Raw genomic sequence first — 24,588 nt, 5'->3', positions numbered from 1 at the left:
TTATTTATATAGCGCCAACCTATTCCGCAGCGCTTTACAAAGCACAATAAGATGACAAGGGGAACATAGATACACTGACAAAAGGTACAACCGAGTTCCAAGCAGCACAGATATTGTGACAAATACAGTAAACATTAGGAGGACCCTGCCCTTGCGAGCTTACAATCTAATTGGTAGCGTGGGACACACTAGGTAAGGGGGTGGAGGATGGATGACAAAATGTAGTTGACAAAGTTGGTACGCGAACCCTAGAATGCACACATGGGAGTCTGGTACCTTAAAGGGAACCAGAGATGAACGTTTCACACAAAATAAACATATCAGTTGATAGCTTGTAAAGAATAAATGCTCTACCTGATAATTTCGCCGCTCTGGTGTGCCTTTTTTAGTGTTTTTTTTTATCCATTATCCGCCGGGCGGATCGCTCAGAAGCAGCCGTATCAATCCGCCGACAGTGCGTACACACGCCGGACTGTCGTTGGCACGCCCACCCAGCGGGAGGTAACGACGGACCCGTCGTTGCCTCCAGTCCGGCGTGTGTACGCACCTTAAGAGTTGAGCCACTTTTAAGACCACGTCGATGTTTTTCCACCCTTTGCATGCAAAAATATGTTATAAATGTAGAGAAAGAAGGCCCATATATAAATAAATCTTATGATGCAAAAATATGTTGAAACAGTTTTGGCAGCACAAGCACTTTTCATCCTTACCGGATTTCTAAACGAAGACTGCCAAGTGTAATTCTAGGTTCTATTTTGGTAGATCCCAGTGGTGAATGTAGCCCAGACCTGAGACTGAGGGGGCACCAGAAAGAGGGTTATGGACTGTCTTGGAATTCTAACTTGAGTGGACATCTGCTTAGTGCTTCTGACGACCATGTAAGTAAGCTTCTATGTGCTTATTACCGAGCTGAATTTCGTACCTTGCTTTGCTGCTTGCAGTTTTCCTTCCCTTGTACTGTATGTATTTAAGAAAGCTTTAATACAAATTTAACTTAACGCAGAACTGAAGTAAGTTTTAAAACTGTTTTTAACTTACCTGGGGCTTCTGCAAGCCCCAGCTGCTGTCCTGTCCTGCACCAGTTTGTATATGTAAACATGTTTGGGTACAATGGGGGAGTGGGGGGGGGGGAATAGTTAATTTTAGATGTAAGTGTAGGTATCTTTATTCACGGTTTTTGGATGTAGTTTTACTATTTGGCCACAAGATGTCCTCAGTCATTATCACCGATTCACGTAGGTAAGGACGTGAATCGGAAGTAATGCGTGCACTGTAACAGGAAGATGCAATCAATGCAGGCGTCTCATAGATGCCGGCGTTCATTGAATCGGGGAGTTAGATTAATGAATGGGAACTGCATTCCCATTCATGTCCCCGCTAACCGGCGGTAATGGTAGTGCACGCGGCTGCCCGCTCCCATTGGCTAACTTTCGTATTAAAGTATTGAAACACAGTAATAATTAATGTAAATCACTGTAAGACTGCTTTTATACTTTTTTTTTTTTTTTTTTTTAAGCATACTTTCACCTCACTGAAGCTGATATTGCCGGCTGCAAGTTATCAGAGATGGTGAATAAAGTTCTCTGCTCCCCCTTTTAATTACAGCCGAAGCTTTTCTGCCTTGTTCACACAGGCCTAGTGCACACCAGAGCGGTTCGGCTGCGTTTTGCGATCCGCTTGCGGCTGCGGATCCGCTAGGGTAATGTATTTCACTGGGCTGGTGCACACCAGAGCGGGAGGCGTTTTGCAGAAACGCATACTCCCGGGCTGCTGCAGATTTTGGATTGCGGAGGCGTTTCTGCCTCAATGTTAAGTATAGGAAAAACGCAAACCGCTCTGAAAAACGGCACTTCAGAGCGGTTTGCCAGGCGTTTTTTGTTACAGTAGCTGTTCAGTAACAGCTTTATTGTAACAATACATGAAATCTACTACACCAAAAACGCTTCACAAAACCGCAAAATGCTAGCTGAAACTCTACAGAAAAATAAGAAAAAGCGTTTCAAAATCTGCTAGCATTTTGTGGATCTGCTAGCGGTTTTTGGTGTGCACTAGGCCACAGTGTATATTACTCTTTTGGCTCAGTCGGATGGTTTTGCACAGCAATGACAATCTTATCAATTAGCAGCTAAATAAACTAAAGCATGAGTTTTAACCCCTGAAAACAAGTCAGATTGTTTTAGGTCTTTAGACTACATAGATAAAAGTGGATGACAATACCACTTTAAAGAGACTCTGTAACATCAAAAACGTCCCCTGGGGGGGTACTCACCTCGGGTGGGGGAAGCCTCAGGATCCTAATGAGGCTTCCCACGCCGTCCTCTGTCCCATGGAGGTCTCGCTGCAGCCCTCCGAACAGCCGGCGACAGGCCCGACTGTTCAATTCAATATTTACCTTTGCAGGCTCCAGCGGGGGCGCTGTGGCTGCTTTCGCTCCGAAGGAGGCGGAAATACCCGATCTCAGTCGGGTCCGCTCTACTGCGCAGGCGCCGGAGACTTGCGCCTGCGCAGTAGAGCGGACCCGACGGCGATCGGGTATTTCCGCCTCCTTCGGAGCCGCCAGCCGCCAGAGCGCCTGCGCAGGAGCCAGGAAGGTAAATATTACGTCACCGCTGTACGGAGGGCTACAGCGAGACCCCCGAGGGACGGCAGACGGCGTGGGAAGCCTCATTAGGATCCTGAGGCTTCCCCCATCCGAGGTGAGTATCCCCCAGGGGACGTTTTGTCGTTACAGATTCTTTTTAAAACATGGCCTGATCATGAACTTATGAGATTGTGTAGTAGTGGTAAATATAACTTCCCTGGAATACTTTCTTTTAGTTAAAAGGTTTCAATTTTAGCTCTAAAATATAAACAGCAGCCATGTCAGTGTGATGTATAATCTGGTTAATTCAGCTACCAGAGAAATGAGCCTTTGATCTCTTCAGTTCTATCTTGCTAGAAGTTTTTGCACAGCTAGGTACAAGAGAAGTGAGTAATTGGGAGACCATTTTTTTAAATTCTGTACCTAGACTGTACTAATTTTTAAAGCAATGTGCATATATTGCAGATGCGTCCAGTTGCCAAAATGATGCACGTTCAGTTTTCTTATGCCACTGACAAATCTATTTCATTTTAAAGGGTTGTTATAAAACACATTAGATATACATGCTAGACATTAAGGGATGCGTGCGCGTGCACACACCCTCTGGTCTATTTGGCTGCAGTAGTTTCTGAATCACAAACCTGGTACATGAACTCAGCAAAAGATCAGCAAGACAGGTAGGCAACAGTACTGCTTAAAAAAAGGAAATATGGCAGCCTCCATATACCTCTTGCTTCGGGTTTCCTTTACAGCCATGGAAGTCCCAGAGATGGGAATTGTGGGAAAAATCTTCATTGTGGTGACACAGCAAGAAAAAACCCAAGAGGTTGTACCTCTCTCCACATTATGCAAAACCAAAAGGTTGTTTGTGTTGAGCTTTAAATTACCTTTTTGGCTAAATCTTGTGTTCCGTTTTCAGACTGTATGCTTGTGGGATATAAGCGCTGGACCAAAAGAGGGCAAAATAGTAGATGCTAAAGCAATTTTCACTGGCCACTCAGCGGTGGTTGAAGATGTTGCCTGGCACCTTTTGCATGAATCGTTGTTTGGGTCTGTTGCAGATGACCAGAAGCTCATGATGTAAGTCCTAGTAACCGGTGTCTTCCATCTGTGATATTAGAGTTGAGCCTTTTGCCTATAAATTAGTCCAGCTGTTTTCACACAGCGCTTGTGTGGTACTAGTTTTTTATTTTGCATGGCCTTCACCAACTCAAGTTATCAGTCTTCAGGGGGGCATTTGTCTTAGAGTAAACGCACTGTAATTTTTCTATCTTCCCATATAGATGTTGCTCAGACAGCTGCTGTCATGTTCTTCAAGCTGATTCCTATTTTTTTTTTTTCTTTATTGCTTAATTTATTTATTTTTGGTTGTGTCGTATTAGTGTGTAACAGTCACTTGTCTTTTTAGATGGGACACGCGGTCCAATACAACATCAAAACCAAGTCATTCAGTAGATGCACACACAGCAGAAGTCAACTGTTTATCCTTCAATCCCTATAGTGAGTTCATCCTGGCCACTGGTTCAGCTGATAAGGTTGGTGCTTGATGGCACATCTCTTGCATAAACCTTGCTTGATGTTCGGGGTTCTTGTCTGCACCCTCTACATGTACTCCTACCCAGGTGTTTTGAATTAAGCAGCTATTCAACAGTTGTATCCTAAATTTAGTTAATACATGCCAAATTTGTTTAGGGTTGTTTGGTTGATGTACTTCGACATTGCCTTAAAATGACCAAAGGATGTTTATATTTTTAAACTGTAATGCTGGTGTGTGTTTTTTTTCTTGTCTTTGGAACGCATGTGGACATGCATCCACTCCAGCTGCTTTCTTTTCAGTTTGCTATGCCGAGGTGTGTGTGTGTGTGTGTGTGTGTGTGTGTGTGTGTGTGTGTGTGTGTGTGTGTGTGTGTGTGTGTGTGTGTGTGTGTGTGTGTGTGTGTGTGTGTGTGTGTGTGTGTGTGTGTGTGTATTGGTGTCCTATTGAACTTGTGCAACCCCTGCATCCTCAGGACTGCTTAACGCCGAAAGGAGTAGAGTTCTGGGGCGGGGTTTTACAGGGGATTGTACATGCCGATGTGCGTGCATCCCTGATTGAGTCTACCACTAGCAGACTGTAAAGGTAGCCATACACTGGTCGATTTGCCATCAGATTCGACCAACAGATAGATCACTCTCTGATCGAATCTGATCAGAGAGGGATCGTATGGCTACGTTTACTGCAAACAGATTGTGAACCGATTTCAGCCTGAAACCGTTCACAATCTGTTGTGGTGGTGCTGCTGCCGCCGCGCCGCATACATTACCTGCTCCGCCGGCGCGACTGCCCCCGGTCACTGCTGCTCCGTCTCCGCTCTGGTCTCCAGGTCCGGCATGCTTCACTTCTTCTAGCCCGGCAGGAAGTTTAAACAGTAGAGTGCCCTCTACTGTTTAAACTTCCTGCTGGGCTAGAAGTGAAGCATGCCGGAGACCAGACCAGGGCGGAGACGGAGCAGCGGTGACCGGGGGCAGTCGCGCCGGCGGAGCAGGTAATGTATGCGGACTCTATTGCGTCGGTCGTCGGGTACTCGAACGCCGCTAGCGACGCGCTCCCTACCCACGGGCGATCGACGGTAATTTTCCGCACGGAGCGATCGACTGGATCGGACGAAATGGATCAAAATTCGGCGTGTTGCGGGAACGATGTGACAGCAGATTCGATCCCAGTGATCAAATCTGCTGTCGATCTGGCGGGAATCGGCCTAGTGTATGGCTAGCTTTAGACAGCGAAACTGTGTTCTATTTACATTGTACAGCACGGTGATCTACTGCAGCACTGTACTGGGGACAGATGTCACTCAGCTGTCCCCTAGAGGCTCTGATTGCGATCTCCTCTCATAGGCTGATGCCTATGAAAGAGGATCAACCTGATTGGCTTTGGTTGGGGGGAGGGAGGGGAATGGCCATTTATATATTTAAAAAAAAAAAAAGCTTGAGAGCTATATTTGCGTGCTAAGTGATATGGCTCTGCTGCAAGCTATTAGAGCTGCACAGCACTAAATTGTGAAAATAAAAAATAGCCTGGTCACGGGGGTGGGGCTGGTTAAAATGTTTCTGATCACTTCTTCTATTCTGTTTCCTTAGACTGTAGCACTGTGGGACCTGAGGAACCTAAAGCTTAAGCTTCATTCTTTTGAATCCCATAAAGATGAGATTTTCCAGGTGAGTTTGGCTTGAAGGATTTCTCCTGAGCTTAGACACTCTATATTGTCATGGTTTTGAGACCTTTAAAGTATAACTGAATGGAAAAAAAACAGCCCGGTTTGGGTCTTTCCCGTCACTGAGACTCCTACAAGCCTTGCTACAAGGGCTTGTCAATGTCTGCACTGCACAGGTGCAGGCAGCTTGTGCCTGCATACGAGCTCTGTGGAACTTTGGGAGTCCCAGTGCTTGGATTGGGAAAAACATCTGTAGGGTGCAGAAGCTTCCTTCTGAGGTATCGGGGGGGGGGGGGGGGGGGGGTTTGTAGATTTATTTTAGTCACAGGAGAGAAGCTGGTTTCTTCTTTCACTTATGAAGCACGGTAACATTATCCAGTGTACTTTTTTTTAGTAGAGAGAAACTTCACTTCTTCAGAAACTGATTTCCTGCAAGCGTGTTGTCTAAAGTACTGCTTCTTTCTGGGCTAAATTAACCTCCTTGACGGTAATCCGGAGCTAGGGTCGGGATGGAAAACCGCAGCTAAGAGCGGTAATCCCAACCCCTTGGGGTAGCCGCTGGAGGCTGTGTGCAGAGTATAGCGCGTAGCAGGCTTTCTACATACCTCCCCAGGGGATCCCGATGTCTGCCTTCATTCTTTCTCTCCTCTGGGGCTTTGCTTCTTCCTGGTGAGATCGCCAGCTGTCGTCATGACTGCCGGCAATTTCACTTTAACCACTTAACGACCAGCTGACACCGATAGGCGGCGGCTGGTCGTTTGTGGTTTAACATGGACAGTTCACGGAGGGTGTCTCCGTGAACAGCCTGCGAGCCTCCGATTGCGGCTCGCAGGCTCATTGTAAACACGCGGGGAAGAAAAGGAGATCGGCGATCCCCGGCCTCTGATTGGCCGGGGATCGCCGTGTGATAGGCTGAAGCCTATCAGAGGCGGCGCAGGACGCATCGCCGTCCTGTGCTGCCCATGGAGCTGGAGGGAGGGAGGAAGGAATCCCCCCCCCCCCCCCCCCCATAGTGGGGAGGAAGGGGGGGGGGAAGTCTGAACGCCCTGCCTTTTACACGATCTGTGCTGTGGGCTGGAGAGCCCATGGAGCACAGATCATTCAAAACAGCCCTGGTCCTTAAGTGGTTAAAATTGCATCGCCACCCGGAGAATAACTACAGCACTGGAGCCAGGGAGGTGAGTGATTGTAAAACTGCTGCAGATCTCCCTGGCGGCATTTCCCCCCCCCCCCCCCCCCCTCAGGTTTTAGGGTTTGAAAGTGTGCAAAAAAATTGCACTGCTTTTAGACCCTAAAATCAGGAAAGAATCATAACGCCAAGGGGGTTAACCCCTTTCAGAATTTGTTCCTATTTATTTTTCTATTCTGAATTTAATGTCCTTTTTGCTAGGTACATTGGTCACCTCATAATGAAACCATCCTTGCTTCCAGTGGCACTGATCGCAGATTGAATGTCTGGGATCTCAGGTAATACATTTCTAACAAATCGAAGCTTTTTTTTTTTTTTATCACTTACACCAGATTTCTACAGTATCTGCTAGAACATGGATATATCACCACACATTATATAATTTTTACAGTATTCTTTGGCTCCATTCAGTGGTGCAATGTTATGGCCGCTTCGTAATGCGGCTTACTGCACTGACCCACCTATGCTACGTTAACAGTGCAGTGGGAGGGTCGCGGTACAATGTGATGCGGCATGCTAATGCATTACTGCAAAACGCTCAATTGATTACAGTAATGCATACTGTATGTGACTCTGTGCTAGTTTCCCAATCCGTTGTGTTCCTGCTGTTATAAGTAATGCAACAGTCACTGAGGGCTTGTTTACACTGCAGGTGTTTTTTCGGGTTTTTTGTCAGCAGCGTGCGGTTTTTAAAAACTGCGACTGCGTGGCCAATGAATGTCTGAGAAGGTTCATATCGGCGCAGGTTGTGCGTGGTACAACTAGCAAAAGCTTTTCAGGGCGATTCTGCCTCTATGGAAAACGCGTACAAAAATGCGCATTAAGGGATTGCATTCGCGTTTTTAAGAATACATTGTATTTATTTTCCGGGTCAAAGGGATAATTATTTATTATTTGAACATTTGTATAGCGCTTTTCTCCTGTCAGACTCAAAGTGCTCAAGAGCTGCAGCCACTGGGACGCGCTCAAGTGGCCACCCTGCAGTGTTAGGGAGTCTTGCCTTGAACTCCTTACTGAATAGGTACTGACCCTAGCCAGGATTTGAACCCTGGTCTCCCATGTCAAAGGCCCTTAACCAGTACACTATCCAGCCACTTGCGTCAGGGAGTGCATTACAAAACCGCTTGGAAAAAAAAGCTTAGAAAACTGCTAAGCACAAACGAATCGCCCACCCAAGTGCTGGGAATCGAAAATCTGTCAAAAACCGCCTAACGCGGGCGGAACGCAATGTGAACAAGGCCTGAATGTGTCCTTTATGTTGCACATAAACATATAAGGCTGTCACTTTATCCATCGTATGTCAATGGAATATTGTCAGTTGACATAAGTTCTCAGTGTTTTAAAAAGACCTGTATACAATTAGTTACCCAGTTACAGGAAGCATGCTACGATTTTGTCCAGCCTGTTTTTTTTTTTTTTCTTCTGGCTATGCATCCCTAAGGTACTCTAGACCTTGTTGTCCATCCACCAAATATGCATCCTTGCTAAAGAGTAACATTGGTGCTATCCATTACACCCAATTCAGACATCAATTCACCTGCCAGCATGAAGAGTGCAGCGGAGATCATTGATTTCACGCTGACTCATGCGCCACCCACTTTTCACTATATCAACGTCACGTGGGGGGCAGAAAACTAGTTTACTATACCATGTGTTGCTCTCATAGACTTGCAATGGAAATTGGTCAGGACCTGGACTTATACTGTAGAGCTGGAAATTGAAATTATGACTTGCATATAGATTTCATGCAAGTTGCAGTTTGGAGATGGGCCGAGTAAAATCAGCAGGAAGTGCCTGTGATTGGTCCAGTTCCAAGCTTCATACAATTTGTAAGTTTTACATGCAAGCTTGAGTTAAAAACGATTAGTCTTATTGGCTGTCTGTACACCCCAGTTGGCTTTTAGAGATTTCCTAGTAAGTGAATACAATGCTTTCCAATGGGAATGCAGACAGCCAATATATTCTTTTGACTGGTATGTGTAGTGTCACATGTGAGACTCAAAATGGAAACCAAGCTGTAAATCTGGTCAAAGCTTATGATTGCGGCTTACACACAAACTTAATGCACATTTTATGCAGTTTGTACCAAATGCCCTTCCTGCTGAATTTGGTAAAGATGGTCAATGAGATGCTAAAAATTGACCCAAAGTGCAAAGTACTTTGAAATTATCAGCTGTTTATTGCTATCTGGTCCTACTAAACATACATACATTAGAACGATTATGGGCAGATTCGACCAAGAGACAAATTTATCTCTAATCGAATCTGATTAGAAATACATTTGTATCGAATCTGCCCATACACTCAGATTTCAGCATGAAATCATCAGGGAATCGGCTGAGCCGCTGCGTCCGACTCGCCGCTGCCCCAAAATGTATAAATGTATGTTGTGTAGTGCATTTATACATTACCTGTCCTGTAGGAGCTCGCCTGCTACATCCATCTAGCCCAGGGGTCTGCAACCTTTAAGACATAAAGAGCCACTTGGACCAGTTTCCGAAAAGAGAAAAAAAACTGGGAGCTGCAAAACCATATGCACAAATCGTTAGCAGATATGACCCCCATATGCACAAATCGTTAGCAGATATGACCCCCATATGCACAATCCTTCAGCAGATATGACCCCCATATGCACAAATCGTTAGCAGATATGACCGCCATATGCACAAATCGTTAGCAGATATGATCCCCATATGCACAAATCGTTAGCAGATATGACCCCCATATGCACAATCCTTCAGCAGATATGACCCCCATATGCACAAATCGTTAGCAGATATGACCCCCATATGCACAAATCGTTAGCAGATATGACCCCCCCATATGCACAAATCGTTAGCAGATATGACCCCCATATGCACAAATCGTTAGCAGATATGACCCCCATATGCACAAATCGTTAGCAGATATGACCCCCATATGCACAAATCGTTAGCAGATATGACCCCCATATGCACAAATCGTTAGCAGATATGACCCCCATATGCACAAATCGTTAGCAGATATGACCCTCATATGCACAATCCTTCAGCAGATATGACCCCCATATGCACAGCTCGTTAGCAGATATGACCCCCATATGCACAGCTCGTTAGCAGAGATGACCCCCATATGCACAGCTCGTTAGCAGAGATGACCCCCATATGCACAGCTCGTTAGCAGAGATGACCCCCATATGCACAGCTCGTTAGCAGAGAGGACCCCCATACGCACAGCTCGTTAGCAGAGAGGACCCCCATACGCACAGCTCGTTAGCAGAGAGGACCCCCATACGCACAGCTCGTTAGCAGAGAGGACCCCCATACGCACAGCTCGTTAGCAGAGAGGACCCCCATACGCACAGCTCGTTAGCAGAGAGGACCCCCATACGCACAGCTCGTTAGCAGAGAGGACCCCCATACGCACAGCTCGTTAGCAGAGAGGACCCCCATACGCACAGCTCGTTAGCAGAGAGGACCCCCATACGCACAGCTCGTTAGCAGAGAGGACCCCCATACGCACAGCTCGTTAGCAGAGAGGACCCCCATACGCACAGCTCGTTAGCAGAGAGGACCCCCATACGCACAGCTCGTTAGCAGAGAGGACCCCCATACGCACAGCTCGTTAGCAGAGAGGACCCCCATACGCACAGCTCGTTAGCAGAGAGGACCCCCATACGCACAGCTCGTTAGCAGAGAGGACCCCCATACGCACAGCTCGTTAGCAGAGAGGACCCCCATACGCACAGCTCGTTAGCAGAGAGGACCCCCATACGCACAGCTCGTTAGCAGAGAGGACCCCCATACGCACAGCTCGTTAGCAGAGAGGACCCCCATACGCACAGCTCGTTAGCAGAGAGGACCCCCATACGCACAGCTCGTTAGCAGAGAGGACCCCCATACGCACAGCTCGTTAGCAGAGAGGACCCCCATACGCACAGCTCGTTAGCAGAGAGGACCCCCATACGCACAGCTCGTTAGCAGAGAGGACCCCCATACGCACAGCTCGTTAGCAGAGAGGACCCCCATACGCACAGCTCGTTAGCAGAGAGGACCCCCATACGCACAGCTCGTTAGCAGAGAGGACCCCCATACGCACAGCTCGTTAGCAGAGAGGACCCCCATACGCACAGCTCGTTAGCAGAGAGGACCCCCATACGCACAGCTCGTTAGCAGAGAGGACCCCCATACGCACAGCTCGTTAGCAGAGAGGACCCCCATACGCACAGCTCGTTAGCAGAGAGGACCCCCATACGCACAGCTCGTTAGCAGAGAGGACCCCCATACGCACAGCTCGTTAGCAGAGAGGACCCCCATACGCACAGCTCGTTAGCAGAGAGGACCCCCATACGCACAGCTCGTTAGCAGAGAGGACCCCCATACGCACAGCTCGTTAGCAGAGAGGACCCCCATACGCACAGCTCGTTAGCAGAGAGGACCCCCATACGCACAGCTCGTTAGCAGAGAGGACCCCCATACGCACAGCTCGTTAGCAGAGAGGACCCCCATACGCACAGCTCGTTAGCAGAGAGGACCCCCATACGCACAGCTCGTTAGCAGAGAGGACCCCCATACGCACAGCTCGTTAGCAGAGAGGACCCCCATACGCACAGCTCGTTAGCAGAGAGGACCCCCATACGCACAGCTCGTTAGCAGAGAGGACCCCCATACGCACAGCTCGTTAGCAGAGAGGACCCCCATACGCACAGCTCGTTAGCAGAGAGGACCCCCATACGCACAGCTCGTTAGCAGAGAGGACCCCCATACGCACAGCTCGTTAGCAGAGAGGACCCCCATACGCACAGCTCGTTAGCAGAGAGGACCCCCATACGCACAGCTCGTTAGCAGAGAGGACCCCCATACGCACAGCTCGTTAGCAGAGAGGACCCCCATACGCACAGCTCGTTAGCAGAGAGGACCCCCATACGCACAGCTCGTTAGCAGAGAGGACCCCCATACGCACAGCTCGTTAGCAGAGAGGACCCCCATACGCACAGCTCGTTAGCAGAGAGGACCCCCATACGCACAGCTCGTTAGCAGATCTGAAAATTTTTTACTCACCTAGTCAGAAGACCTCCTGTCACGATGGCCTCCGGTCCCGACCTTGTGGCGCGCAACTCCCACGATCCTCCTCCTACGTCATGGCCTGCCTGCATTACACTGCAGGGCTACGGGAAAATGGCCGCCCGAAGCCCTGCACTGGTCCGGCGGCCTCTGATAGGCTGCCGGCCAGCGACAGCACACGCGCGCCGCAGCCAGTCAGCCACTGACACCGGAGCCGCCTAGGAGCCGCGGCGAAGGTGGAAAAGAGCCGGAGCCGCGGGTTGCCGACCCCTGATCTAGCTGGATAAGCCGCATACACGCTAGCGGCGCATATCGTCTGACGTCAGCCATAGTGCTGCCGGTGTGTATGCGGTACCTGTCGAGATGGGACGGAAACCGCGTGGAGGCTGACACCGGACAGGTAATGTATAAATGCACTACACTACATACATTTATACATTGCGGCGGGGGTTTCGTCGCCTCGTTGCTTGTTCGCAATTCGAGCCGCCGCGCACCCAACCAACCTCGGTCCGACATTTTCCAACATGCGCGATCGACACTGCGGCCAATTTCTGTCCCAAAATTGGTCGCTTTGTCGGTCGGGCATGCACTTGGCAGCACCAAATTGATTATAATAATCAAATTGGATGGTCGATTGGTTGGTCGCCTAGTGTATGGCCCCCTTAAGATTTGTCTTCTGTCAAGACAGCCGGGCAGTTACTGCACTAGGCAATAATGGCAAGCTTTGTCCAAGGGGAACATGAGCATCCATGGTCTTACTCTTCTTCCTAATGCAAGCATGTATGTACAACTCTACGCATCAGTGATTGGCCCTGCTATAGACTTTTTTTTTATTGTGGTTTACACTTTATGTATTTTTCCCTGCTAAAGATGTGTATATTCCAGATGCTGTACCATGACTTCTGTTTCATGCCTCTTGCATTTCATGAATGTGGCAGTTTCCCTAAGTTAAGAAACCAATACTATATAAACTTTTTTCACCCTCTAGTAAAATTGGTGAAGAGCAGTCAGCAGAAGATGCAGAGGATGGACCTCCTGAACTTCTGGTAATCCAGCTTGATTTCAATATAAGCATTGAGAGCATGTGGGGTTAAGGAGGAAAACTGCATCTCTGCTTTAGACATGTCTATGTGCTGTGTATATCTAATAGCCTCTAACGTTTCCATTAACAGTTTATCCATGGTGGGCACACCGCAAAGATATCAGACTTCAGCTGGAACCCAAATGAGCCCTGGGTAATTTGTTCAGTATCTGAAGATAACATTATGCAGATTTGGCAAATGGTGAGTTCCAGTACCTAGCACAGATAATTTTAGGGGGCTGTGGTAGCCATACATCTAGCAATGTATAGGCAGATTTTACCAAGAGATCAATCTCTCTCTCTCATAAGAGCGAGATCTCAGTGCCAGTTCCTATATAAAATAGGTAACCAACTATGGAGAATAACTCGGTGAAGCGTTAGTTCTCAGATTGGTCAGACGGGTTCTTAACCACAGTCATACCAACAATATATATTTAGTATCACTTCTATCCCCAATGAAATAAGTCTCAGACCAAGATCACTTTTTGTGCTAAAATAAACATATTCTTGTAATTATAAACACAGAATATACAAAGATTACAACTAACAGTTATAATAAAAAGAGCAATAGTGAAAATATCGAGCATACATTTCTCTGCCATCAGGAGTACATAAATTACTACCTTACTAAATTGTTACCTTAGCTGGCGGACGCTTCCTCTTTATATATCTTGCTCAGCCCATCTGCTCGTCTTCTCTCACAGCAGCGCATCTCCCAGCTGCTGTGAAGAGGCAGGAAGCAGGGCAGCAGTTCCCATGGTAATGATGCCGATACGCATCGCTGCTACAGGAAGCCGCGCTCCTGCTTCTGCCTATTCACAGCAGCCAGGAGACGCGCTGCTGTGAGAGTAGACTAGCAGAGGGGCTGAGCAAGAGGGGCTGCGGACCGGGGGTTGGGGACCCATGCGATAAACTACACTTTGGAAACTTGTAATTTGTAAACAGACAATATTACGTATGTACAAAAGCAAATATAACTGAGTAATAAGTAGGAAAACACATTTTTTATTGAATATTGTGTCTGAGTTTCAGACCACTTTAACCATTTCACCTCCCCCGGGAGGAGTAACTACGCCCCTGCAAAATGCCACAACTCTGTGCAGGGGCGTAGGTACTACATCCCTCCCGCCTCGTAGCCCATCCCCCCCTTGCTCGGTACCGCCGATCGTCAGCCGCTAGAGCTAGATCAATGAATAGGAAAACAAATCCCATTCATTGATTTAAGTTGCCCTGTGAATGGCTGCAGCCGTCTATTCAGATGGCTCTGCGATTCATGCATCCCGTCCACGTAGTGTTTCCGTACTGATAGTACGGAGCACTGAGGACATCTTGTGGCCAAATTGTAATATTACATCCCCTTTTTTTTTCTTTCAGTTAATCCTTCAGTTACTTTTTTTTTTTTTTCCCTTGCATTTACCCCTGACCTCCTGCACTCTCCTAAAGTTACAATTTTTTTTTTTTGTACAAAAAAATTACACATAAAAAAAATTGTTACCTTAGGGACTGAACTCTTTTAATATGTATACAAAAACTGTATACTATATAAATTATGGGCTTGTAATTGGGGATAGACACGAAACTGAAAAAATGCACCTTTATTTCCAAATAAAATATTGGCGCCATACATTGTACTAGGGAAAAATTGTAAATGTTGCAATAACCGATACAAATGGGCAAATAAAATGTGTGGGTTTTAATTATGGTAGCCCGTTTTTATTTTGAAACTATAATGGCCGGAAACTGAGAAATTTTTTCTTATTTCCATTAAAACTGAGTTAGATTAAAATTATTTGCAAAAAGTAACCCCCAAAGAAAGCCTAATCAGTGGTGAAAAAAAAAGTTATAAATTGTTTCGTTGTGATAAGTAGTAATAGTTATAGGTGAAGGAATAGTAGGAGCGCTGACTGATGAAAATTGCTCTGGTTTTGTAAGGGAAAAATCCCTTTGAGGTGAAGAGGTTAAGATCCAGTTAACATTTGCATTGACCTAACCCAAGCATTTATTGCCATGTAATTTTATACGACTTGTAAAAAAAAAAATGCAGAGGAGAGCACATAACTTGCATCAGCTGTGGGCAAGACTGAGTTGCAGGTCAGCTCATTCCAAAAAAAGGGGGGGGGGGGGCAGTAGATGCGCACAACTTGTAGCTGAAATTTTGTCCATTATTCCTCTGCTAGCAATGTATCTGCTTCCAGCTACAAGGATCTGGGAGACCTTCTTCTGCAGTCTTGCAGGCTTTGCCGAGGGAGGACACCACCTTCTGTTGCTGGAGGGATGGACTAAAGACCTATACACATGACAATTTTTATGGACCTTTTTTTGCGATGATTTTTTTTTTGTTTTACTTTTGCAATATTGTGCAACATGGTTTAATGAATAATTGTTCACGATGCACGCTACCCATGGCGATTGTTGGGTTTGGATGACTGCCATGTTGGATTAAATTTGCGGGTTCTGCTGCAATTGTGTAAACTATATTGTTTACAACCGTGCAGACAATGCTTGTAGATTCAGCTAGATGGATTGGGGAACAGTAGGGTGTTGCTGATGATCTGTCTATGGGTACTTGGCTTAAGGTAGGTGTCCACTCTTGCCAGATCTTGCAGGAATGCAGGGGGTTTCACTGATCCTTGTAGATGGCAGCAGAAACATAGCAGGGGAATAATGAACAATCAGCTGCAGCTGTTAATCTCTCCCTCCAAACATTTTCCTTGTGAAAAGATAAAATGGCATGTAATATTGAATTGCACTTGTGAAAATGTGGTTATTAGATTAATATGATGTATATTTGCATTACTCAGTCTTTAGTCTTTTCTGGAGTAGTGTTGTGAGGAGGCGCCCAAATGTGTGTGTATATATAGTAGAACTAAAACTCTTAACATATAAAAAGAAAAAAGAGGTATCTTACCTCTCTGAAGGACTCACAAGAGTGGTAATCAGGGAGCCTTTATTTAAAATTAGCGGTATTACTGTTGACAACGCGTTTCACAGGACGAAGCCCGCTTCCTCAGGTCATTGAAAAACCGTCAACCTAAAAACATATAAAATTCCTCATTTTAACATACAATCAGAGGCGGGACAAGGTCCTCCAGCACCCAAGGCTGAGACACCAAAGTGCGCCCCTCCATCCCTCCCACCCCAGCCGTCACACACTGATTGCTATTAAACTAAGAGGTGCCACAGGGCCCACAACCTCCCCAACACCTTAATATCTAGTTATTTGGCTTGCAGGCACTGCCAAGTATCCCCTTTTCTTATTTCTTTCTGCTTCAAACACAATTATGAATGACAGCTGAATGAATTGTGCGCCCCCTCCTACACTGCGCCCTGAGGCTGGAGCCTCTCCAGCCTATGCCTCGGCCCGGCCCTGCATACAATTTTTTCCACGGTCTGCATCAGAAGGCCCCTATTGCTATACAATACATTTTAATTACCTCTCAGACAATAAATCATTCATTAACCTCTAAACACCTTCCTCTACTCAGGGACAAACATCTTGAAAACACAACTATATCTCAACTTAGACTCTACTTAGGATACTCTCATTAACATTAATAATAACAATAATAGCAAGCCAATTTAAAACCCCAATTTAAAAAATAATAGTCACTCGGCTGCTGGCAGCTATATATCAGTACATTCTCTCCTACCACCTATGTACATAGTGCAGCACCTTAGATATCAGTATACGGATAAATAATGTCCATGTATATATGTTTTATAATATTTCTATTAGTATTACTAACTAGGAGCATTACTCCCACTAGCCTAGTGTCTTTTATGGCAGGTTAATTACTATATCCCCATAGACATCTATATACCCCGAAGTATTCATATTCAAAAGTCTATGCAAGTGCATTATATGTAACTCACAGATTAATTTCATCTTTTACTTATGGTGAAAACATAGCACTTTATATGCACATGCTATTTGTGTGCTCTTAATAGTTTACATAAGAGGGCTTACCTTTCCTCAGACCGTATGCAGCACGGGCGCCATGGAAAAACACGTCCGCCTGCTATGCTGGCTCTAGTTATACTAAAACTTAATTAGTACCGGAGCGTACGTATTCAGTGCGGTCCCGGCGGGCTGACGTCACAGCCTCGCAATTGCGAGGAGCTGACACCCGGGCTACTGTCTTCAATATAGGTGGCGGCCATTTTGGGTAGGATATTTTGCAGGGACTTTCTGATCAGGAAGGATCTATCTCCCGGCTCCCGTCTGCAGCTTGTGTCGGCGGACATTTTTTATGGGACATTTCTATAGACTTCTGATTAAATGTGAGGTCTTATCTCTTTAAAAAGAGAGTTATTCTATAATAAAATAAATTAAATTAACATAGGTAAATTAACTAACATAATATGATGAATTAACCTAACTGAAAACCTAATGATTAACATACCCTATGAACTAGTACCAAATTTATAGATGGATTTATAACTACATTATGGTGACCAGCACCTTGTGGGCTTACATTGAAATTAACTTGCTGTGCATATTATAGTATATGATTATTATATTGAGGGGACGTGTTAAGACTAAGTGGTGTATGTAAAAAACTATTTATATATAGTGGGGTACATATTTATTTAAATATTTTGGGGGGCATGCTGGTGAGTTTACACCAGGTGCAAATAGTTAGTGTACTATTGTGGGGGCCTAATTGTGTAGTGAGTGGATATAGATGTGTTGTGAATCGTGAGTGATAGGGGGGAGGAAAATTGACCAATGGGGTGGGGGAGACTTGATAGGGAAAAAAAGAGGGAACAAAGACGAGATTTAGTGATATTAAACAGAGGAACTTAGGATAGGACTTAGGATAGGAGGAATTAGGGGGGGATTTAGAAGAGACCCGAGGAAGTGGGGGGACGGGAGGGAACAGGGAGGTTAGTTTGTGGGCCAAATGGGGGGAGATGTAACAATTTGACCTGAAGGGGGTGTATGGGGGACTGTATCATGTACCAACCTAGGACGGTCCTACTGACCAGGCACCCTAGTGCATGTAAATTAGGGAGAAATGTTTACCGGACTGGATAGTAATTGGTAGATATTAGTGGGATAGTGCAACTTTATATGACTTATCTGCCACAACTGCAATTTAATTAGACTTTCACTATATTTCTCCAAATTACATTGGACCCGTCTTTTTTTCATGGCAATATAGTCCCGTTTTCTCTGGGTGGTTCCTTTGAACTGGGTCAGTGGAGATTATGTTCGATGGATTCATTATGTCCCTCCGGAGTTAATGTTCTTAGCTTGAATATCCAAAACATCTCCCTTGATTGTAATCTATCTAGTCTGTTACCACTATAGTTTTCTGTTATATGTTCGATCCCTTTAACCACCCTGGCGTTCTGATTAAATCGCCAGGGTGGCTGCGGGAGGGTTTTTTTTTTAAATAAAAAAAAAAAACTATTTCATGCAGCCAACTGAAAGTTGGCTGCATGAAAGCCCACTAGAGGGCGCTCCGGAGGCGTTCTTCCGATCGCCTCCGGCGGCCAGAAGTAACACGGAAGGCCGCAATAAGCGGCCTTCCGTGTTTCGCTTACCTCGTCGCCATGGCGACGAGCGGAGTGACGTCATGGACGTCAGCCGACGTCCTGACGTCAGCCGCCTCCGATCCAGCCCTTAGCGCTGGCCGGAACTGTTTGTTCCGGCTACGCTGGGCTCGGGCGGTTGGGGGGACCCTCTTTCGCCGCTGCACGCGGCGGATCGCCGCGCTGCAGCGGCGATCAGGCAGCACACGCGGCTGGCAAAGTGCCGGCTGCGTGTGCTGCTTTTTATTTGGTGAAAATCGGCCCAGCAGGGCCTGAGCGGCAGCCTCTGGCGGTGTTGGACGAGCTGAGCTCGTCCAGACCGCTCAGCTGGTTAATCTTCATCAGGCTTGAATCACTATTGTGATGTTCCTTGAAGTGCCTAGAGACACTATGCTGATTGTATCCCTTGTTGATGTTTCTTCTATGTTGACCTGCCCTTGCTCTCAGTTCTTGTGTGGTTCTGCCTACATATTGCAGGCCGCAAGGGCAGGTTAGAAGATAAATTACATATCTAGTCTCACACTGAATTCTTGATTCAATTTTGAACTTTTCATTTGTTATGAAGGAATTAAATTCCATACTTTTGTCTTCCATGGTCTCACAGCACAGGCATTTTTTGTGACCACATTTGTAATTACCCTTTGGTCTACTATCCCGAGTCTTATCTGCTTTTGCTCTTAGGGCCCTTGGTTTACTCGGTGTCATCAAGCTTTTAACTGTTTTGGCTCCTCAAAGAGTCCCATCGTTAAGTTTGCATAGCTGAGCGCAAAATTGCACCCCATCGCCGTACCCTTCAGTTGGTTATAGATGGTCTCATTAAATGTAAAGATATTGTGTTTCAAACAGAATTCAATTGCTGTGGTCGGGAAGTTCCTGACTCTTTGAGGAGGTGATGCTTGGTGCAGATACCCCCTTTTTTTCTAATATAGTAATGTATTATAGATATATAGACGATCTGATTTTAATATGGGACGGTGAGGAAGAATCAATTAACAACTTTAATAGATATTTGAATAAAAACACCTTTGGTTTATCATTTACATATAAATACAGTAATGATGAAATCGACTACTTGGATCTGGTGGTGTACCATGAGGGAAGCCAGATTAAAAGAAAAAGGTGGACGCCAATGGGTATATTAACCACCCTGGCGTTCTATTAAGATCGCCAGGGCGGCTGCGGTAGGGTTTTTTTTAAATAAAAAAAAAAAACTATTTCATGCAGCCAACTGAAAGCCCACTAGATGGCGCTCCGGAGGCGTTCTTTCGATCGCCTCCGGCAGCCAGAAGTAACACGGAAGGCCGCAATGAGCAGCCTTCCGTGTTTGGCTTCTCCTGTCGCCATGGCGACGAGCGGAGTGACGTCATGGACGTCGGCCGACGTCCTGACGTCAGCCGCCTCCGATCCAGCCCTTAGCGCTGGCCGGAACTATTTGTTCCGGCTGCGCAGGGCTCAGGCGGCTGGGGGGACCCTCTTTCGCCGCTGCTCGCGGCGGATCGCCGCAGAGCGGCGGCGATCGGGCAGCACACGCGGCTGGCAAAGTGCCGGCTGCGTGTGCTGCACTTTATTTGATGGAAATCGGCCCAGCAGGGCCTGAGCGGCAGCCATCGGCGGTGATGGACAAGCTGAGCTCGTCCATACCGCTAAGATGGTTAATTTTAAAAGCTGCCATTATAGACCTTGGAGAGAAAATATTCCCTTTGGTCAGTTCCAAAGAATCAGGAGGAACTGTACAGACTTAAAACAGTATGATGATCAATCAAAAATCCTACACTCAAAATTCAAAGAACGAAGATTTCCAGAGAAGCTAATTAAGAATGCAAAAATGAGAGCCCGGGGACACACAACAAGAATTACTACTGGTACAGAAAAACAATAATAAAAAACAGGAAAGAGAGGATGAGAAACGAGATGAACGAAGGTTTATAACAAGGTTCTCTACAGATCATAACAAAATAAAAACCATCCTACACAAACACTGGCATCTGTAGAGTGGATCCCTTCCTAAGGGGGGGGTATAGGGGGAGGGCCACTATGCACCTCCAGGAGAGCCAAAACAGTTATAAGCTTGATGGCACCGAGTAAACCAAGGGCCCTAATAGTAAAAGCAGATAAGACTCGGGATAGTAGACCAAAGGGTAATTACAAATGTGGTCACAAAAAATGCCTGTGCTGTGAGACCATGGAGGACAAAAGTATGGAATTTAATTCCTTCATAACAAATGAAAAGTTCAAAATTGAATCAAGAATTCAGTGTGAGACTAGATATGTAATTTATCTTCTAACCTGCCCTTGCGGCCTGCAATATGTAGGCAGAACCACACAAGAACTGAGAGCAAGGGCAGGTCAACATAGAAGAAACATCAACAAGGGATACAATCAGCATAGTGTCTCTAGGCACTTCAAGGAACATCACAATAGTGATTCAAGCCTGATGAAGATTAAAGGGATCGAACATATAACAGAAAACTATAGTGGTAACAGACTAGATAGATTACAATCAAGGGAGATGTTTTGGATATTCAAGCTAAGAACATTAACTCCGGAGGGACATAATGAATCCATCGAACATAATCTCCACTGACCCAGTTCAAAGGAACCACCCAGAGAAAACGGGACTATATTGCCATGAAAAAAGACGGGTCCAATGTAATTTGGAGAAATATAGTGAAAGTCTAATTAAATTGCAGTTGTGGCAGATAAGTCATATAAAGTTGCACTATCCCACTATCTACCAATTACTATCCAGTCCGGTAAACATTTCTCCCTAATTTACATGCACTAGGGTGCCTGGTCAGTAGGACCGTCCTAGGTTGGTACATGATACAGTCCCCCATACACCCCCTTCAGGTCAAATTGTTACATCTCCCCCCATTTGGCCCACAAACTAACCTCCCTGTTCCCTCCCGTCCCCCCACTTCCTCGGGTCTCTTCTAAATCCCCCCCTAATTCCTCCTATCCTAAGTCCTATCCTAAGTTCCTCTGTTCAATATCACTAAATCTGGTCTTTGTTCCCTCTTTTTTTTTCCCTATCAAGTCTTCCCCACCCCATTGGTCAATTTTCATCCCCCCTATCACTCACGATTCACAACACCTCTATATCCACTCACTACACAATTAGGCCCCCACAATAGTACACTAACTATTTGCACCTGGTGTAAACTCACCAGCATGCCCCCCAAAATATTTAAATAAATATGTACCCCACTATATATAGTTTTTTACATACACCACTTAGTCTTAACACGTCCCCTCAATATAATAATCATATACTATAATATGCACAGAAAGTTAATTTCAATGTAAACCCACAAGGTGCTGGTCACCATAATGTAGTTATAAATCCATCTAAATTTGGTACTAGTTCATAGGGTATGTTAATCATTAGGTTTTCAGTTAGGTTAACTCATCATATTATGTTAATTTACCTATGTTTAATTTATTTTATTATAGAATAACTGTCTCTTTTCAAAGAGATAAGACCTCACATTTAATCAGAAGTTTATAGAAATGTCCCATAAAAAATGGCCGCCGACACAAGCTGCAGACGGGAGCCGGGAGATGGATCCTTCCTGATCAGAAAGTCCCTGCAAAATATCCTACCCAAAATGGCCGCCACCTATATTGAAGACAGTAGCCCGGGTGTCAGCTCCTTGCAATTGCGAGGCTGTGACGTCAGCCCGCCGGGACCGCACTGAATACGTACGCTCCGGTACTAATTAAGTTTTAGTATAACTAGAGCCAGCATAGCAGGCGGACGTGTTTTTCCATGGCGCCCGTGCTGCATACGGTCTGAGGAAAGGTAAGCCCTCTCATGTAAACTATTAAGAGCACACAAATAGCATGTGCATATAAAGTGCTATGTTTTCACCATAAGTAAAAGATGAAATTAATCTGTGAGTTACATATAATGCACTTGCATAGACTTTTGAATATGAATACTTCGGGGTATATAGATGTCTATGGGGATATAGTAATTAACCTGCTATAAAAGACCCTAGGCTAGTGGGAGTAATGCAGTATATATAAATGAATATATGGTCTCACATGTATTTTTTCCAAAATTATCAAATTCTTTATTTGTTGAGTTATCAAAAATGTTAACATTTTTTGGGAAAAGGGGATGAAAAGGGATAGGAAAACAGATAAAATCAATATACACGCTGCGGAGCTAAATATTCCACTTTGCTGGCCAGCTTTCTAATTTTGGGACCATTCATACGCCCAGACATACCAGTGATAAACAAACTTGATCTAAGGTGGTACCACCAAAACTGTCCAATGCGCAATATAGCATATAAAGGTTAACTGATCAGTTTTTTGGTAGTCCTAAGCCATTTGCATAGTCAAGCTGCTTGTTCCCAATAGCGTATTTAAAGTCCAGCTCAGTTTGCAGTGATAGGCAGGTATTAGGCAGATATTAGTGCAAAATAGCTTTAAAGCAGGAAATAGCAAGCAGTTCTCTTATTTGTCATAGATAAACGTATCAGCTAAATCAGTCCGGTATTGCCACCAAATGGCAGTGGACACAAATCTCACCGCTCCTTCTGGTTTCAGTTCATCCCGGACAGCTGTGGAAAAGCTGTGGCTATATGAGGGGTTTCACGCCTCTTAGAGCGTTTCCTCAGGGTGTCAGTGGGAGTAATGCTCCTAGTTAGTAATACTAATAGAAATATTATAAAACATATATACATGGACATTATTTATCCGTATACTGATATCTAAGGTGCTGCACTATGTACATAGGTGGTAGGAGAGAATGTACTGATATATAGCTGCCAGCAGCCGAGTGACTATTTTTTAAATTAGGGTTTTAAATTGGCTTGCTATTATTATTATTGTTGTTATTATTAATGTTAATGAGAGTATCCTAAGTAGAGTCTAAGTTGAGATATAGTTGTGTTTTCAAGATGTTTGTCCCTGAGTAGAGGAAGGTGTTTAGAGGTTCATGAATGATTTATTGTCTGAGAGGTAATTAAAATGTATTGTATAGCAATAGGGGCCTTCTGATGCAGACCGTGGAAAAAATTGTATGTTAAAATGAGGAATTGTTTTAGCCATCCGGCTGGACTAACGATACTGCACTATTGGACTCCTGGTCTTCTCTTTAACAGAAATAGGCAACCTCCCCTCCAGGGTGAAGGAAGGACCTGAACCTGTACTCTTCCTTTAGTCTTTTCTGGCATTGAGACCATTTTTTTTGTCTATTTTACTATTGTTTACGGTGGGAATGGTGGGTATACACAATTGTTTTTTTTTTTTTCCAGCAGTTTTACTGGACAATTGATTTTCTGATCGTTTCACATTTACTTGTATTGACCAGCTGATCGGGCCAGCTGATAATATTCAGCTGGCCGGATCAAGCCGCTCGACCCGCGGCCGCTCTATTCCCGCCGGCAGACAATGGCAGGTAATCGAGCGGCTGATGAGGACCGCCGGCGGGGACGAGCGGGAATCGATCCGCGCGGAAGAGTGGGAACGCGGCTGGGGTCGATGTCCAGCATTAGACTTATTCGTTTGTTTATCAGATCCCTGAAAAGTGTCACTTTCGTTAATGTCATAGAAATAAACTACAATGTCACTTTTAATATAAGCTTGTTGGTGCTGTTCCCAATTGATATTAATTTTGAAATGTATGATTTGCTTGTTTTTTTACTTCTAGTAAAATATTGATTTTGCATAAAATTATTTCATTTTTTTTTTAGGCTGAAAATATTTACAATGATGAAGAGCCTGATATTCAGCCGTCAGAGTTAGAGGCACAAGGATAACAAATCTCCTTTTTAAATAAAAAAATCCCACCTATTATAAAGTGGTTGATATTCATCTAATTTATCTCATGGGTTTAGTGAATACAACTCACTTTGAATATTTCCCTGTATATTGTATTGTAATGATTGTTTATTTGTATTTGACACAGGGCTTGTGAAATGGTTGATGGAATAAAAAAAACATACAATTAA

General features: G+C 45.1%; 1 protein-coding gene across 1 annotated transcript in view; it reads left to right on the top strand.

Moving 5' to 3' along the window:
• Window positions 1–24,588, top strand: part of RBBP7 (RB binding protein 7, chromatin remodeling factor) — a 47,100-nt gene extending 22,512 nt beyond the window's left edge. The window contains exons 5-12 of the mRNA XM_068268693.1: window positions 763–878; window positions 3,501–3,661; window positions 3,990–4,116; window positions 5,702–5,779; window positions 7,166–7,242; window positions 12,995–13,052; window positions 13,179–13,289; window positions 24,331–24,588. Of these exons, the coding sequence (XP_068124794.1) occupies window positions 763–878; window positions 3,501–3,661; window positions 3,990–4,116; window positions 5,702–5,779; window positions 7,166–7,242; window positions 12,995–13,052; window positions 13,179–13,289; window positions 24,331–24,396 (794 nt within the window). The 3' untranslated portion in view covers window positions 24,397–24,588. The remainder of the gene's footprint in view (window positions 1–762; window positions 879–3,500; window positions 3,662–3,989; window positions 4,117–5,701; window positions 5,780–7,165; window positions 7,243–12,994; window positions 13,053–13,178; window positions 13,290–24,330) is intronic.

The sequence above is a fragment of the Hyperolius riggenbachi genome, chromosome 2 (assembly GCF_040937935.1).
Source record: "Hyperolius riggenbachi isolate aHypRig1 chromosome 2, aHypRig1.pri, whole genome shotgun sequence".
Taxonomy (NCBI): domain Eukaryota; kingdom Metazoa; phylum Chordata; class Amphibia; order Anura; family Hyperoliidae; genus Hyperolius; species Hyperolius riggenbachi.
The sequence above is the reverse complement of the archived record's forward strand: the minus strand, read 5'-3'. Positions and strand labels throughout refer to the sequence as shown.